Source organism: Sebastes umbrosus, chromosome 2 (genome assembly GCF_015220745.1).
Source record: "Sebastes umbrosus isolate fSebUmb1 chromosome 2, fSebUmb1.pri, whole genome shotgun sequence".
Lineage (NCBI taxonomy): Eukaryota > Metazoa > Chordata > Actinopteri > Perciformes > Sebastidae > Sebastes > Sebastes umbrosus.
Window position 1 is genome coordinate 21,155,447 of NC_051270.1, and position 19,190 is coordinate 21,174,636.

General features: G+C 38.8%; 1 protein-coding gene across 4 annotated transcripts in view; it reads left to right on the forward strand.

The window, feature by feature from the left end:
- Window positions 1–19,190, forward strand: part of LOC119503285 (protocadherin-9) — a 227,329-nt gene that overhangs the window by 143,341 nt on the left and 64,798 nt on the right. For 2 of the 4 annotated variants that reach the window (XM_037794989.1, XM_037794990.1), the window contains one exon: window positions 15,741–15,942. In XM_037794989.1, coding sequence (XP_037650917.1) covers window positions 15,741–15,942 — 202 coding nt within the window. The remainder of the gene's footprint in view (window positions 1–15,740; window positions 15,943–19,190) is intronic. The other 2 variants (XM_037794991.1, XM_037794992.1) reach the window with 1 other exon arrangement.

The following is a 19,190-nucleotide window of genomic DNA, read 5'->3' on the forward strand; positions in this document are numbered from 1 at the left end:
TTGCCCTGTTCTATGTTGATAACAGTATTAAATACTTGGATAATCTCCCTTTAAGGTACATTTTGAACAGATACAAAATGTGCGATTAATTTGCGATTAATCGCGATTAAATATTTCAATTGATTGACAGCCCTAGTAATAATATTGGCAGGGTTAAAACATTTATAGTATTCTCTTCTAATTGGGGTTGTTTTGGCATGTATTGAATTATTTACCTCTTACAGTATCTCTAATTTATAACCATCCAGGGAGATAGACAAGCAATCTTTACCTCTTCAGCTAACATGTTGACCACTGGGCAGAAACGGCTGTAGGCTGTTGACGGCTACAGAGATGGAGCACGGCTGCACACTGATGATCTGTCATCCTTGTTCATGACGCTTCGCTGACACTGCGTATTAATGCAACTCTGCGTTTGTCCCTGCTGTCTCGCCCTTACTGTACCTATCACATAATGACTTCACCCATCAAAGCCACGATCGAGCGAGCCTCCTCCATGAAAAGATTTAAATGAAATCAATCAAAAGTGATTTCTAACTGAAGATGACCTAAAACTAGAAAAGGCAATAGAGCGATTAGTTTGCCAACGGGGACAATGGCCAGAGAAGATCAGCAGTTGAGTACATCAATCTATCTGCACAACCTGGACACCGGTATAAAAGGCATGGCTGTCACAAGTAAGCCTTTCTCCCGCTGTGGGGAATCAGGGCAACCTGCCTCGGGCTGTTGGTGTAAGTACTTAGACTACAGAAGCTGTGGCTGAGAGGGTCACAAAAGAAGAGAAAGAGGAAAGTGACCAAAAAACGAGACAAAATGGAAAGATGGAACAGGAGAAGAAAGATCAAAGTGAGTCTGATTTCACACAGTCATGACCGATACTGTGTAACACCAGTGCAGAGGGCTATGCCATGCGAAAGGAAGATAACACTGTTAATTTACGATGTTATTGAGACACTAAACATCTGTTTTGTTGAGGCTTTTTTTAAGAGTTGTCCATATTTTACTGGAACATAAGAAGAAGTCAACATTGCTGACACTATACATTATTTAAGGGGACCCTCCTGTGCGGCTCTGCCGGAAATGGCGGGGAGGCTTCAGTTGAACTAACAATAGACACGGCAGTTCTCTACAGGAGGTTTTGAGAAAGCCCGCAGCATAGAAAATGCTGTATATTTAAAGCCAACTGTCAAACCAGGAAACAACATTACAGGTTAGTGATTGAACGAGTGACCTCAAAGCAAGAGGCCTGTCCAGCTGAGAGGAAAGAGCATCAATGATACGTAGCTGTAGAGAATAGGGTGTTAATGTTGGACGTATCTCTCGTTTGAAGGAGTTTTGGACGTTACCAAGTGGGAGGTGACTGCAACCTCTGGTCTCATCGGATAGGATTACTTGGAAATCCGGCAGTAAAATGAGAAAACTGATGAAGCAATACTAGCATAGCTTTAGCTTTGTTTTTGAGCTGGACATAGACCTAGGAACAGCCTCATAAACAGTGGTATGTAGCTTTTTGGACGCACTGAGCAGTAATTTACATGGTCACTTCCTGAGGGCCTCCTTGCTGGTTGGAGACGCATAATCATGGCAACCTCGTGTGAACAAAACAATGATTTGTGAGAATCATAAAGTCTGAACTAATTACACCAAAGTTAAATCTTATACAAAGACTTGAATTGAAGCGTTATTGATGTTAGCTGTCCGCCAATCTCTGTTATGAACGTTGTCGTCACTACCGCATTGCATTGTGGGATATTTATGCCGCCGTAGTGTCCAGCGTTTGCAAACAGTAATATTTCACTGGAAATAGTATGCAATTTGCATACTATTGGTTTTATTCTAAGGTTTCAGATATACTAAAATACCTCCCATACTGTTTTAGCGTACTAAATAGCATGTTAGTATGGAATTTTGGATGCAACCCATGATTTGCTCCTACAACTACATTTCTCCAGACCCAGTGAGATACTGTTTGAATTGTATGTTGTTGAATTGTATTGTAGCTTACACATCATATTATTTCAAACACATTTTACCAAGACAAATAGAGGATGTTCACACCAGCATATCTGTCACTGTTTCCACATATACTCTGAAAACTGGTAGGACAGAGACATACTGCTGCTGCCTTGTTTTCATTGGAGTGTTCTTCAGATTGTTCATGTTTCTGGTCAAATCAGAAGAAAGCAGATATATTTCAGTGGGTCTATGTCTAAGAGGAACAAGTCAAAGGTGTCAACAGGGTATCTAGTCTTTAATGGACTGCTGCTGCATGCAATGCTAAGCCAAAGTGGTAGTGTGGGTTTGTTAAAGAACATATAAGGGAATAATCGAACAAAAGAAATGTTGAATAAGCCGTTTACAGAATGGATCTTTTTGTGTTTTCTTTTCACTTAATGCATTTCATTTTGTCATTCTTTGGATGAAATTGTTGAAAGAGTGCTTTTCTTATTGATTCATTTATGATGCAACCTCAGATAGACTGTATAAATACAGCCTTACCCCTTGTACAGATTCTAGTTCAGCTCTTTCAGCACCATTTTAAGACCAATTGGAGAGAAAACTACTTGAATTGTTGTTCGTCTTCATCGGTTAGGATATTCGTTCAGTGTTTTAAACCTAAATAAAGGATGACAACAGATCTTGATGCATGGGAGCCAACAACCTCACAAAACAGATACATGGAAAATGTCTTCTGGTCCATTAATATTCATTCCTTTTTAATCTCTATGACTCTCATGTTCCCATGTTTTTGTTTTCTCCTTTTGTTGATCACGTGCAAATCCAGGCTCCATCCTGCTGCATGTTCACAATAAAGGTCAAAATAAAAGACACTTCTAGAAATTCAACAAGGCTGAAAATTGCCCCTCTGCTACTGTACATAAACATGTAATGCTGCTCTGGTCCACATTTTGGCTGAATGGTTTTCCATCAGTGAAAAAACAACAAAAACACAGAGAGAGAGAGAGAGAGAGAGAGAGAGAGAGAGAGAGAGAGAAGTGTTCCTTTCCTGACACAGTCTCCCAAAATGCAAACAGGCAGGCGATCACATACAAACAAAAACAAATTATGCACTGCGACACACTATCCACTATCCACTATGCATTACGCCGGCGCCTCACTTTCACTAGAAACCGTTGGAGGGGAATTGCTGGCTGCTTGGCAACAAAACAAATGGAAAAGGGTCTGGGTGATTCTTATTTTCCAGATGATTAGTTGCATTAGAAATAATTGTTGGTAAGATCATTGACCATAAAATTAATTATTAAGGCTTGAGCTTTTCCTCATTGTGACTGTCCTCTCAGAAAAAAAAAGTTAGTTTCTAATTTCCTGATGGGTGAAATGGCAAAACAGCAGGTGTGTGTATACTGGATGCTTTATTAATAGTGTGCGATAATGAGGATTAGTATAAAGCCCACAATAATTGATGCTTCAGAAGAAAAGGGTCCTGTGCCACATATATACATATATTGTTCTATACGTGTTCATTTCAGTCTATATGTGCATGTTTTTGTGGAATGTTTTTTCTCACCTGCATTTGAAGTAGAAAATGTGTGCAATGAACGCATTGTACTTATCCATTATTTCAGTATAGTTGAAGCTTGCCAGTGTACCCAGGCATGAACGCCTTTGGCAGCCTTTTCTTATATCCTAAATAGCAATCCCATAATAGTATATTTAAACCAGGGACAAGCACATACATTTTTATGGTACAGTCATTCAATTAAGAATGCCCACTCACTAATGTGCATAGTTTTCACACCCACTCATACCACAACATTTAAAAAGATCATGTCCTTGCATACATTGAATGCATACAAAGTGCACTAGTCTTTCACAAGGTGTACTCAGAATAGGTTATTTCACTCTTCACCACCTTCATTTTGTTAAGTACACGTCTTGAACAACAGTGTGTGTAGAACCTATTTAATCCATGTAATTGTGAACCAGGTAGTATAAAGAGCAACAAACGCAGCATTGGCAGGAGGTCGGGGTGGATGGGTGGGTCAAAAAACGCCTTTCACCCAGGTGACAGGTGTTCGTACCAAGTGTGAAACCAGAAGTCAACGTTGATTTAGTCGTCACATATTGTTCGTACTTAAGTTATGCCACTTCCGGAATCCTTTAACCCAAACCATGATCTTTTCTTGAACCTAACTTAGTAATTTTTGTCACTTAACTTCCATACTTAACACCACTTCCAGTGATATTGTAACCCAGAAGGTGATGTAGTTTGTGTCATCCAGAGTTAGGGATGCCCGTTGATCTACCCTAACTCTGAAGGCAATTGCGTGCGTGTATGTACAGTATGACCATGAAGATGTACACTATTTACCCAACACATTAAACCCTTGTGAAATATACCAAAAAATAAATAAAAAAAAGATTATTTTGGGGGATTTGTATCTTCAGTCGACATTTCACATCTTACACAGGCACAAGTTTGTCTGCATGCCCATGTAACACCATGATGGCTGGCACATACTGTAAGTGCAGGGTGTCGATAGTGATATTTGGTGGCACTGTCAACACCTTGCCATGGCGCTTCAGCATCAAACATCACTTCCGTTATCACTATTTCCCCCATTACCAAGTGGCATGAACATCTGCCGCTTTTGGGAGAGGTTACAAGTTGCCTTGTGAAGTGATTTAGCAGCACAAGTAGAGATTGCAGAGTGTCCTTTCTCCTCATACTATTTAAGTGACAATTACATTCTGTTATAGTCGAACGTGCCTATTAGTGTGGTCTGCAATTCAACAAAGCCTTTTCAATTAATTCCAGGCCATAACTTAAACACGCTGGTTAGAGTAGTGAGAGATATTGCTGTACATCGCCTTTTATTGTTTCATTGTCTTTAAACAGCGGCTACTGTGCATACAGATTCCCTTTAAGCTGCAGTATCGCACTAATCAGTTGTTGCCCATGTCATTAGGTTTCAGCACTTTATAGCACTTCGCTAATTTTCCAGTCAGTTGGATTCAGCTTTTAACAAGAGATTGTGATAATGTAGATTAAGCTTGTGAATTTAACATGTGGATTAGTTGCATATTTCCCACCCTAAATTTATTAGATTAACACCCTCATAATACCTTGTTTCCATTAACAGATGGATAGATAAAATCCAATTTATCATTAACAGGGATAAGTAAAGAGAAAGCAAAGTGCTGCGAGATATAATAAGAAGAAACAGCTTTTTTCTTTTAAGTCTACAGCTAAGAAAATTGATTGGTCAGATTTTTTTTGTGACAATAAAGGCACAATCAGTCAAGAAATGTATGTACTATGTATTTATTTGTGTGCTAATTATTTGCAGTATTGAGAACAGATATTTAAGTTACTTTTGAAAGCTCCCAATTTTAAGTGAAGGAAGCGTCATATCTGGTGTAAATTACACACAACAACTATACTGTCACTCGGTTGTATTGAAATTATATACAGTAAATAGACAGGAAATGCTGAATAGAGTCCGTTCAAAGGTTATAATATACAGAGCTGTCTCTCAGCTGTTATCATTAATAAGATAAACAAAAAGATACATCTTTGTTTGCTGTTCTGGGAAGCAAACAAAATCAATCTCACAATCAAACAATATTTTTTGAGTGAATGCCTTAAAATACGAAGAAATTTAGATCACCAGTTGCCAAAGTCAACCAGACCTCCCTGCTGCATCGATTTACATTTGATCCCTCAAAGCTGAATAATCATGGCTGTGTAAATAGCCATTATTTCCACAGGATAAACAGGGATCCAACTAAACAAATGTGTGCTTCTGTACCTGTTTGATGTAATGGAATCGCAAATAGGATTTAATAACAGCTAATAGGGTTGTAGGTTATTATGAATCGAAGAGTACACTGTTAATATGCTATGGTTTTTGTGTGTGTGCAAATAAATGTGTGGCTTTTAATGCAGCGTGAATGCATTTTGATTACCTTTTGATATTTCAAATTCTTTTTATGACACAAAGGTATGTCTCACGTGCATTTGTAGTGAGTAAATAACAAGCCAACACCCTCCATAGTGTTACAGAACTGTGACTTCAGTGTCTACAGCTGAGCGCAGCGCCAAGATCACATGGACTGTAACTCATAAACACATCAAGCTTCCCCATTCGGTGCTCAGGGCCTAGCCCTCTCTGCTCTGTAGTTAACTGTCTCTGAGTGTCAAATCCTTCATCCTGATGCAGGAGACACACATAGAGAAGAATTTCTGTGTCTCATTTTATGGCAGTGGATGTCGGCGGAGGGTAGAACCGATGAGTGAGTCAGTAGTGGTTAACTTTGTAGCTAATGCTCTGTGGCAGCTGCACAGGTTTCTTCAGCTCTGCTTAAGGCACACAGGGAAGCTGGTTGAACTACTCCTGTCTTGCAGTTCTCACTCAGCCAAGTCAGGTTATTTAACAGCACGCCAAAGTTAGGATGAAGAGAAGGAGATGTGGAGAGAGAGAGAGAGAGAGGTCACTGCAGGGCAGAGAGGAAAAAAGGAGTAGATGAGCCTGTGATGTCCAGATGTAGCTTGGGTGGTGTTAGATGACATTTCATCCCTCTGAAGAAGTCTCTTCTAGTTAATTCTGTTTAGTTGAGTGATTTTTGCTCCTGTTTTCAGGAAGCTGAGAAGATTTGCCCATCTGCAGGTTAGTTACTGTATATAAAACATGCATATGTAATACAATATTCATTTCATGTTTCCAGCTGTAGGCAGCCTGTGGTGTCAGACTAGGTTAGCTCCACCATCACCGTGCCCGTTAGCTGCAGTTTAAGCCTAACTTCAGATACTTAGAAAGCTATTCTGGAGTCGACAGAGATAATCCTAGAAGGTTTGTTCCTGAAGCTTTGTAGCCTATAAAAGTAGTTTTTGCACTTGCCTATGCTACAATAGTTCAGAGCCACTGGTGTAGACTTTTTGATTACAGCATTATTATTATTTTGCTGGACTCATAAGCTCTTCACATGTATCTTGGATTCCAGCACTCTTGTGTCTAGTACACAATGTTTAACAATATTGTTGCATAGCTTTAAAGTTATAATCCGTAAGATTTTCATCAACCCCATTTCTGATACTATTAGTGGCGATTATGTGAAGGAGGAAATGATTTCACAGCATTTAATCACAAGTTCAGCATGGTGGATGATGTTGTTGACTGTCTTTTCTGTTCTTCTTTGTTAAAACAACGTGACAAGATGAGTCATGTGAGACACCCACGGTTTGGCTGGGTGTGCTGTTAGCAGAGACACAAGTTTTTTTTCAGCTGCTCAAGGCAGCTGCCCCTAAATGGAACTTTTTGTTGACCTGTACTATTAAAATGCACTTGCTGTTACCACCAGTAACCATAGATGTCGACAAATCAACCAGGACTGAAATCTTAAAGCTGCACTAATCCATATATTCATATTAACAATGGAATACTTTAAAATTGCGTTGCTTGAAGTGACGAACCTGCAGAGAATTATCACCTGACTCTGCCGTTCCCCTCACCGCTACAGCTCATTGTTTTGGTTTTACTTCCCACGACTTTACTGTTTTGGTTCACTCTCGGCTATCATCATATTCATCTTTAAAGCCACTTCAGACAGCTGTTTTTTGTGATGATAAACCTACTGTACGCTACATGTCCAACATCAAATTATAGAGAGACAAAGTCGGCGACTAGCTTGTGAACATAGTGGAGTATTTAGAGGCTAAATCGCCAGATATTTCTCTCAGGACTTGGTGGAGACCAAAATGGAGCTAAAAGGAGAGTGAAGATTGGATTTACGTTCACACGACTGCAGATAATTCCTCATGTTGCTGCTTTCAGGTTCACCGTATTGATTTTATACTGACAGGTGAATTGCAGGCAGTCCTGCTGCCCCACTGTGTCCAAATTTTTTTTTATTTAATAATAGACATTTTGATTCTTGAAGTTTCAATAAACTGATCAATGATATCTTAACCATATTTTCAAGCGCTGTCAAAGTTAACAAGATATTAACGCATTAACGCAAATTTGTTTTAACGCCACTAATTTCTTTACGCATTAACGCAACTTGCGATTTTTAGGTTGCAGCAGGCTATATAATGCCCCAAACTTACGCAAAATTGAACCCACAAGACTCCCCTTTACAGACATGCCCACTTTATGATAATCACATGCAGTTTGGGGCAAGTCATAGTCAAGTCAGCACACTGACACACTGACAGCTGTTGTCGCCTGTTGGGCTGCAGTTTGCCATGTTATGATTTGAGCATATTTTTATGCTAAATGCAGTACCTGTGAGGGTTTCTGGACAATATTTGTCATTGTTTGGTGTTGTTAATTGATTTCCAGTAATAAATATATACATACATTTGCATAAAGCAAGCATATTTGCCCACTCCCATGTGGATTAGAGTATTAAATACTTGAGAAATCTCCCTTTAAGGTACATTTTGAACAGATATAAAAGCGTGTGATTAATTTGCAATTAATCTTGATTAATCATGTACAATCATGCGATTAATTGCAATTAAATATTGTAATCGATTGACAGCCCTAATATTTTCACATTACATTATCCATTTTATGAACACTTTTAAAAAAAAAAAATGGCATTTTTTAAATTTAATTTCAGTGTATCACACTTTGTCATTTAAAATGTCAGTAGGCAGTATATTTTTGACATCATTGGGATAAAAATTCAATAATAACCTTTCAGCATATTGTAATTCAAATGTTCTGGCAGATAACTAGACTTTTATTCCTCCTCGTGGCTCTGTTTTCAGGCTTTAGAAAATCTAGCCTGTGACGGGAGACTTTGACCAATCACAGGTCATTTCATTGAGAGAGCGTTCCTATTGGCTGTGCTCCGGTCATGTGACCGGAACTTGACGTTCCTTCACCAGATTTTACAATAGCGGTGCGTCATAAAGAGTCATTTTACAGCTAAACTGTACACTACAAGATGATTCTGAAAATATTTGAGGCGAGAAATAGGCATTAATGTAACATAATATTGATCCATATTTGATCAGCGTGACCTAGTTTGACCGTTTGGTCGGAGTTCGCAAGTGATTGACAGCCGGCTCTCATAGACAGCAGCTGGACAGCGGATGTCGGATCAGCTCTTACTGCTTGTTTTCCTCCGGTATGTGAAATCTTGCAGATGCCATTAGGAGCACTAGAGGAAACAGAGGCACATGATTTTTTTCAGGTTACCTGTTTCATGTACTACTGTCAGGATATAGCGACCGTTTTATAAAAAAAACTCTTTTTAATCATATTTGTTCCAATCTCGCCTACTTCAGCTTTAAATGCATGAATAGCGCAAAATAGGCTGAAATGCACAAAAAAAACCAAAGCAGTGGGGACAGATGCTCATGCTCACGTATGGAAGTAGGATGAGTTGGAGTTAATTAGGGAGGTGTAGACAGATGAAAAGAAAACAAATTGGACTTTGAGGACATTAGCGAGAGGGGACTTGTCACAGCACCCGTCACTCCCTGAGATTGGTGAGTCTGGTGACGAACACACTGTACGACTACATACATGCTTTTATTTATGAGAATAAATGTCTAAGTGTCTCCTATATGTGGGTTAGACAATAAATGGTTTGAAGGATAAATAAATAAGCATGCATGCTGTATGCTGCGTCCATAAATCTGCACAAGATCATTTAGCCCAGAAAGAGTCAAAATGATGGACCGTGTTGATAATCACATGCTAAGCAAGTGTTCTGTGAATGACTAACGCAAAGCACACAGCTGTTAGACACACAACACACACACACACACACACACGCTACTTGTCCACTCTTCCAAGCTTGCAATTTGGGAAATGGGTCAGATGTGACTTAGATTTATGTATCTTTGTGTTTGTCTTTACGTGTGCGTGTGTGTATTTGTGGTGAACCAGAGAGCGAGGGAGTGACTGATGGAGCTTCATTGTGGATGTGGCAGAATGCAGATGTTTCTCAGAACTGCCTAGCTATGATTTAATGATGAAAAGCAGAAGGCAGCAGACTTAGACTCTGGAGAGGCAGCATGAGCAGACTACGTCAATATTAGAGACGGAATCAAAGACGGGGGAGATTGTGATTTATTTGTCACTTTTTATTTGAGTGTTGCTTACAGAAACAAGTTTGAGAACTCTTTTTATCTCTCCGTCTTTCATCTTTTTTTAAGCAGTGCGAAAAGCTTGTTTTTGACTGTGTTTATGTCATGAAAATAGAGCCCTGCCTGCCTGAGATTGTGATGCATTTCATCCCAAAGGAAATCCGAATGTTATGTTGACAGGAGGCACTGTCTATCATCTGCTAATGTTTCACTTGATTTGATGTTTTATGGGATGTTACAGCTTGTCGAGGGTTGTGGATGAACACTGCGTGGAATGCAGTATGACACTGAAATGTACTTTCTCAAAAAACATGATAAAAGGTTCAAGAAAAGGACATAGATTGTTGTATTTAAGGGTTAATAGCATCAGATAAGACTCGGATTTGTGTCGTTTCAGCAAGTGTTGAAGTACAGAAATAGCAGTGCAAAGGTGTAAGACAGAGAAAGGGAACAATTCAATGAGCATGACCAGTGGAACAAAGCACACGATCACGTTTGTGGCCTTTTTTAATTGATAAAAAAAATGTATTTTCCAAGGTGGCCAGCAGATGGCACAGCACCTTTGGTCTCTAAGGGAAAGAGAAAGAGTGTGAGAGAGGAGAGGAGAGGAGGGGAGAGAAAGAGAAAGAGATATTTTGTGAGTTTTGTTTTCCTGGTTGACTGATCTCCCTCAGTGGTCTGATTGTGAGAACGGACTCGTGGGAAGTGTTCTCTCACCGCAGGTGTCAGACTGCTGTTAGATAAGATTATTTGTGGGGGCGAGGGGGTTGCATTATTTTGTGTGTGTGTACGTGCACGTCTGCCCAGTGTGTGCCTCTTCTCATTGTAGTGTTATATTGAGTTCATGTGGGAAACAATACAACACAGAAGTTGTTTTTGACTTGCACACTGTGCTCCATATGGTCACACTCAGGAGGAGAAAGACGGGGAAGCAGAGAGAGAGAGCTCGTGCTCCGAGTCATGAGCCCTATCTCTATTTGTTTTCTGTCACATAAAACCAAAGTTGTATCAGTTTTGTGTTCTCTGGGATTGAGTCTTCACTGCACAGTGATTCTGTATATTTCAGCCACTGATTGTGATTCTCAGCCGAGGTGTAGACATGGAGTGCTGCAGTAGAGTACATTGCTGAAACATGACAAATTACTCAGTGATATCATGGTAACAGGAACTTTGTATATCATGTTATGGGTGAATAACTGCTTTATGTATCTGTTACTTTTGCTGTCTGGTTAAATGGTTGTTCTCTGTTTGCAGACTTTGCTTAAAAAACTCAATACTCTCAATTAAATCAGGTATTTGTTAGTCCTTAAAAATGGAAATACAAGCTTTGGATCAATATAACTAATTAAAGTTTAATTAATTTATAATTCTGCTCCTATTTACTTATCCACCAACTAATAGAGATACTATCGGTATTAATACTCACAGTGTGTTGACCCATTTGAAACTTTGGACATTGTTTTTTTTCTTTTTTTTTCATGATATACAAAATACAATTTCAAATGCAGTTTGATACATTTGAACAAAAGCCCATCCCACAAGTAACACTAACCTATTACACCATTACAAATTTACAATATGACATATCAATATGTATATGTTATATATCAATATGCTACATATCTTGTTGCATAACACATTTTGTTCTAGATTCAATGATGATACATAAGATCTCGAATCCATAGACTGAAAGTTGGAGGACAGTTTTCTTTCTTTTTTTCCCCTTTCTATTTTCATCAAATATATAGCTACAGCTGTAGTCAAAGTGTAAGGGTTTTTCATGGTGATATTTAGATTTTAAACTAGGCAAGGATGAAAATCTAATTTTGTTCTTTATCGCATGTCCATTGTAATGTCCATGGTGATATAGTTTAGTTACAATGGATTCATATTCCTTAGCTTCTTACCTTTCAAAGGAGACCAGATATACGTATATAAGCCTTATGGCTGCGGAGCTATTCCTGATTCATTTTGGGTAGTTATTTTAGGTGTTTTTTCTGAGGGATAGGGCTAGGGCTCAGGAGGGTAAGCAGTATAAGTCTCCTAGCCAAGAGCATACCAAAGGCTATCATGTTTTTGCCATATTAGTTGTGACAGAGATCCCATGGTACTGTGCCAAATATTGCTATTATAGCAAGAGGATCTGGATATTTTTAGCATGTCAGAAAATAATTTGAATATAGATTGCCAAAAATCAGTTAATTTTGGTGGAGCTAGGTTTATCTGTTGGAAGAAAGTTGGCATTCTCTCTGTCAGATTTTATTTCCAGTTTATTTAATACTGCATCCGTTTCTGTGAAGACCCAAGGGTGAATTCTTGATAATTTGCAGGCTTGCTGGAATTTAAACCTTCCAGCAGCAAAGTGCTGCTATTTGCTTTGCGTTTGTTAAAGTTGAGTGTGTTTGGTCAGGCAAATTATAAAAACAAGCGGATAATAAGGGTTAGCAGGCACGATAAGCCATAATATCTTGTAAACTGGCAGCAGGGATAGTTTAAGCTGGTTTTATGCTAATGTTACTAGTGACTGTCAGCAACAGAGAAATACAAATATCTTCAAACATGCTTAAACCCACAAATAAACACATGTGAACACAAACACAGAACACACAGAGACGAAGACGAAGACGAAGACAGTGCATGTAATTTAAAACTGGACCTTTTTATTTAGTAATGCAGTAGAATTATCAATGATGCATTATACATACTTTTGCTTGGTACAATTCAGGTTATAGTGGAATATTTATCAAATAAGTCTAAATCATTTCATCATTTCTGTTTGTACAGTATGCATACAATATTTTATTCCATTAAACCTCTTCTGCTTCGCCCCAAACATAACCTAGAATAAAATCTGACAGGGCACTCAGCAAGATTTCATTTTAAAGTCCCACCAGTCCAGCAGTGTTTGACAGCACACACTGAAACCATTAACCCAATCAATAATACGCCTTTTTTTTCTTGACTAAAAGTCAAAATCTAAGGAAATTACTTACAATATTATTATTGCTTCAATATAAGCCCGTACTTATCATGTATATGAGAAGACCGTTTTGTAATATCACATTTGTCATCATGTCATATATTGTGATTAATTGAGAATTAAGATTGCTGTTCTTTTCTCTGGGCTTCAAGCAATGGCAATCATTTTCACACCGTCTACTGCATTTCCTTTTGTAGTCACTCACCCCATGTATTAATCAGAGTATTCTCATGAATGTCTTAATATCATACTGATGGGCATGTACTCTAGATACTGTCAGGTTCTGATCAGAAACCTTTTTATGAAACCTTTACAAAAGCTCCAATAAATCGTACATCACTCCCAATCCTAGACCTTACTCAGTTTAATGGATTGACACCATGTTCATAATATATACAATTTTCGCATATTTCCTGAATGAATCAATACATGTCTCCAGGTTTGCTAATAATACAAGATATACACCTTGAATACTACTTCCATGTAAAAATATACAGTTGCCTCCTTAACTCTGAGGTGGTAGAAGAGCTGCCAGTATCAGTATTGCTAGCTTGACACTTCCAGGGCAGCCAACAAATAGATGGCAACCTTGCCTTAGGCCAACTTCTTTGGCATCAGCAGGAAGAAAAACACATGAAGGCACTGTTAATTAACTGCAGATACACCAAACATGTCAACTCTTAAAGGCTTGCCTCAACCCTCTGTTTCCCTGGGTCCATTTTCTCTAGAAAATGTTTTTTAAACTACACACATGCCTCACCTTATGTGAAAATGATAGCACTGCATTGCCTAATCAGTATACTTTAGCTGTCACACAAACAAACAAAGGAGGGCGTCCCGTTAGGGAGGAACCCCCCTCCCCCCGTTATGTCATCTTCATTCGAAATGCCACATCTGATCATCTGCCTCTTTATAATTACTAGCGGTGACATTTATTCAGATTCCTACTGTTTTACAAGACCTTTACATTTAATTGTACTTGATTCTGAACTTCCAGTCGTCCTTGGAGTCTGCAAATGTGACGCATTGTTAAAATCCAGATTTTTTGGAATATATTTATACTGGATTTTGGATGATATTATTTCTGATAATACACACAAAATGTCACAGTTTGGGTTACTTTCACAGCCGTCAAATAAGATAGAGGGATATGTATCTATAAATCTTATTTTAACTATCGATGGTTGCAGCTAATTTTAGTTTTTCTTTAATATAACAAAGAACATTTTTTCAAATGCATAAATCCACCATAGCTTTTCATAAATGACACCAAATCGGTCTATCTCTGTCTATCTACATCATACAATCCTCATGAAAATTCAACACATGCATCTAAATGTGAATTCAGCTCTTTTTTTTACCCTGAGTCTCCTAGGTCTGTCCCCAACCCCCACATCCCTCACTAACCCATTTTTTTTCTTTCTTTAGTCCCTTTTTGGTTGATAATTGAATGTTGCATTTTTTTGGAACAGTTCTAAAATATATAATGAGGTCATTTGCATTAGACTGCAGATTGGGTGACCTTTGCTTTTGCCAATAATTACTGTAAAACCCGTCTCTGTCTGTCATCACCAAGGATGTGGCAGGGACCTCTCTGTGCTCACGAAAGGTTAGCTGGAGGCTTGTGTCTGGACTTATGAAAAAGCCTGAGGAAAATGTCATTAGAGCAAGGGGAAAAGACACTCGGAATTAACAATTGGAAATTCAATCAGGATGGCTTTAAGGGTGGTGTGTGCGTGTAATGCGTGAATGTGTGTTTGCATGCGAATCTCCGACAAAAGAGCTATAGGACTCGTCCCGGGAACACTTTCGGGTTAAGAAATTCCTCTCGTCAGTGGGAGTGCAGAACGTGGGGAGAAGGATACCCTGGGGGCGACTTCTGCTAACTCTGCAGGCCTCTTTGACTTTGCTAACATGCAAACAAACTGACAACACAAACTAAACAATCCGGCTGTAAATGTCCCTGCAGCAGTGCTCACAAACAAGATAATATGCTGCCACCAATATCTAGAAACCTCATGGCCTTGATTAATTATGCCTGACATTGTATTGTCTGTTAGCTTCCTTTTTTTGTCACTGTTTGTTTTTCCTGTTAAGTTGAGAGGAGGTCCGTTGTATACGCCTGTGGCGTCTTGACCTCTCCTGTCACATTTCTTTTTTTTTTTTTTCATTATCTGGATTTTATGAGGTCTTATGTGCAAATAAAATAAAATAAAAATGAAATAACATCAAGCATTTCCCATGCATTTATGAAAGGCTTACAAATTTAGCACTTTTCACCTTGCTGGATTTTTCTAGCAGTGCATGATGTTTAATTTGCATGCTGTTATTGGTTGTCATTGTGCAGTGAAACGTGACTGTATTTACCATGTGTTGACTCCCCTTCCCATCAATAACGCGGCCCAAATCAAAAATAGACTTTTTATTCATTTTCAGTCTTTTGAAACTGGAAATGAACCCTCCTATTCATCAATGCCTTCCTTATTTGTAAATGTTTAATACATTTTACATCGTTCAGACGTTCTCTTAAGGCTGCTTATTTTACACTGTAGTGCTGATCAGTGTGTCAAGCGGCATGCATGAGCTTGCTCAGCTCAGTGTAAAATAATAGTGTGAAAAGTAAGATAAAATTTTGAGGGGGCAGAGCAGAGCACTAACATCAGAGGCTCTGTTTTGTTCTCTTGGTTCTAGTCGCAGCGGCGCGTCACGTTTCACCTGCCGGATGGCTCCCAGGAGAGCTGCAGTGACAGCGGTCTGGGGGACCACGAGCCTGTAGGCAGTGGCTCCCTCCTCACACAACCTCTCCCTCTGGTGCAGGCGCAGGACGACTTCTACGAGCAGGCCTCCCCCGATAAGAGGACTGAAGCTGACGGCAACTCCGATCCCAACTCTGGTGAGTTGTAATATACACGACTGCATAGTCGGTTTCATTGGATTTCTCTCTCTATCTCTCTTATTCTCTCTTTGGCAAAATGTTTGAGTTTATAGTGCCATCGTAGACATTTTAAACAGCTGCAAAATCTTCACTCAATGGACATTGTATGCGTCGTGATAATGTCTTTTCTTTCAAATACAATATGACTTTGACTCAATTTTCTGAAATCAAAATCTGAACATACTTTGTCTTAAAGTGCAGGTTAAAGCAAATTAATGTTTCAGATTTTGCCTCAGGGAATGACTAAAACTCCTTGAGCAGAGATGATAAATAGTCATGAAAAACAACATCAGTCTCTATAAAGAACTCAACGCACCAAATATCATTTAATTTAGAGTCATTTGATTGCCCAAGTAGGTTTCTAGTGGATACACGAGCAGGTCATTCATTTCTCAGTTAATCATCCAGACTTGTTCATTCCTCCCAGGAGCAAACCTGGGCCTCCCATAGGCTCCTCACCTATTTGTGAAACTCATTTGATTTATTTAGAGATGATTTCCCAGTTGGAAGTCTTGGTGCTCAGCTGAAGATGTTAACTTCCCACTATTTCTGGTGGGAATGTACATCTCCGACCCAGTTTTCTCATTTTATCATTAAGAGGTGAAGCGTGCACGAAGATCAAGCGCATTGCCCCAAGGTCGATGCCAGCTTGGCTGCTGAGGGTGGAGCAGCCAGCACCACATAAATACAAGTGCTGTAAGTAAACTGTGTGAGCTGCGTATGATTTCATAGTACAGACTCCAACTTAGCAGATGTACTCACAGTTGTCAGATGTACTCTGTGTAGGCCTACTGACTCACTGTCTTCACAAATGAATGGAGCTGCACGTGGCCCAAGCACGTGCAGTTGTAGTGCAGCTGACTGGCAAGCATTGTTACAAGTGAACATCCACCTTTAAGGTGGTAGGTGCAAGAATTTCCTAAAAAAAATATAGACTGCATTGACTGATACAAATATAATCCCTCTCAATCATCACTTATGACCCACTAGAAGTGTGTGGTGGTGTCTGCCTGCAAGGACCCTGCCTGTATTTTCTCTTTTTTTCATATTTTGCTGTGTCCGGGATTCTTCTGGGCGTCTGCCTTTTCTGCCTCACGTGGGGGTGTAACCTCCAGCCAATTACAGCGTGCAGGGTGTGCAGCCTGTTCAGGTCGTCAAATACAACCACTTTGTCCCGCCCCACGGTTTCTGTCGTGAAACGTTCAGAAAATTACGTTTTATTTCTCAGATTCAGTGCTTTGTTCTCACTAACGCCGCTCCCTCTCTTCATTCACTCCATAGTTTGCTCCACCAGCGCTGTTCTCACCCTCCCTCACTCATTAGTTGAGCCGAGGAGGATGGGGCAACTTTGAAGGCTGTGCGTTTAGAAACAGCAACCTTTTTTTTTACCGTCCATCATGAGTCTGACAATGTTGTAGGAATGCAATGCTTAAATCCATGGAGTACTTTTTAACGAACTACAAACTAACTATAAAACCCAATTCAGTCTTTATTGGCCAGTCGAAGAAATTGCTGAGACAACTAATGAAAGAATAAATGATTTAATAAATGTTTCATAGATACCTTTAATATGAATCTTTTAAATTGAATGTAAACATTTAGAAGATGTATTCAATAACATAGTTAATCATTACATCATTATGTTCATATGAAAGCTAATACCAGCTCTGTTACACAATGTTTCCATTGGAATCAACCAGAGGAAATTAATTGTATATGGACATCATTTTCAGGAGAGACAGTTCATAATTCCAATGCAATTTTAAAAGTGTACAGACAGGCGATTGAAGCCAACAAGAATTAATAATGTTACAATGTATGAAAGCTGTAATTAAATCAGCAATTACCTGCCAGTACTCTTGATGTGCATAGTACATTTCATGGCATGTCAGACATTTATGCTTTATGTTTAATTGACATATGCAGATTAGTTGCACATGTCAGAAAATAGCTACGCTGCAAACGTGATGGGCATTAAAATGCAGAGAGAAATCTATAAGAGCCACTAAAAATGCAAGTATTTAATGGCTTGAATTACTTATAGTAAATTTAGATGTGTTGTATGTTTGGAATTAGTCCAATGACTTATGTAAGTGAATTGCATGAAGAAAAAAAACATAAAAACAATTGTCCAGTTACCTCTTGACATGATTCCACAAGGTGACACCTCACCTGACCCTTTAAACAGATAACATATTAATGAAAAGATGGTCTCTCTGACTATTCTCTATACAGGCAAATAAACCTAAGGATATGTACATATATAAGGTGTACAGAGAGAGATAGAAGGATAGAGAGAGTCTAGGTTGGTTCCCTAGAGCTGCATGAAGTGTACAGTATAATCAAATGTGGACCAACGAATAAAACGCATAATTTAATGTAAATTTAAGATTAAACTTCATACTGCACGAGCCCTCACGACTGGTTTACAGTAACTGTTTCCAACAAAAGGCGTCATTTTTGTCCTTAAGCAATGGCATTGTGTTTTGTTAGCGTTGTTTGCCTGTCAGCAAACTATTAACAGTGACAACAGTGGTCTTTGATCACTGACCTGCTGCTTGGCAGGATAATGATTTTATGTCTAGTGTATGAGGGATGTGTTACCTGCTGGTGGTGCTCTCAAATATGTGAACTCACTGGTCCCAGGTTAACTAGTTCTGAGTAAGTCTCTGTCAGACTTGAAAAGCCCCCCTAACTGTACGATATGACTCAGTGTGTTGACAATGGCAAATAGTATCTGGGAGATATTTGACACTATTACGTTCTAAGTTGAGGTGTAAAGTATCTTCTGACACTATTGAAAATAACAACATTTTAGATGAGGACCTTGACGGTGGGTGGTCGTACCACAACGCTTTGTTCAGGTTTTGACAATAACATTACTATTGCTTTTTTCTGTCATATTAAGACTGTACAAAAGACCCTCTTAAATAAATCAAAATTTAAATGATTTATTAAATTATTATAAGTCTGCAGTCCTCGTTGGATACTGAAAAAAAATATATTTAATTTAAGAGTGTTCATTTTTCTTCTTTGGTTGTAAGCAGCAATGGGATTCACATGGGAGACAGATTAAAGTTGCTTTCAGATGAGAGTGATCAGTATGTAGTCCTTCTGATAATTAAGTTATGATACCTACACAGTCAGCATTTAGGGACATCTAAACAGAATTTCTAATCCATAATAAATAAATATTTTTTTTAATT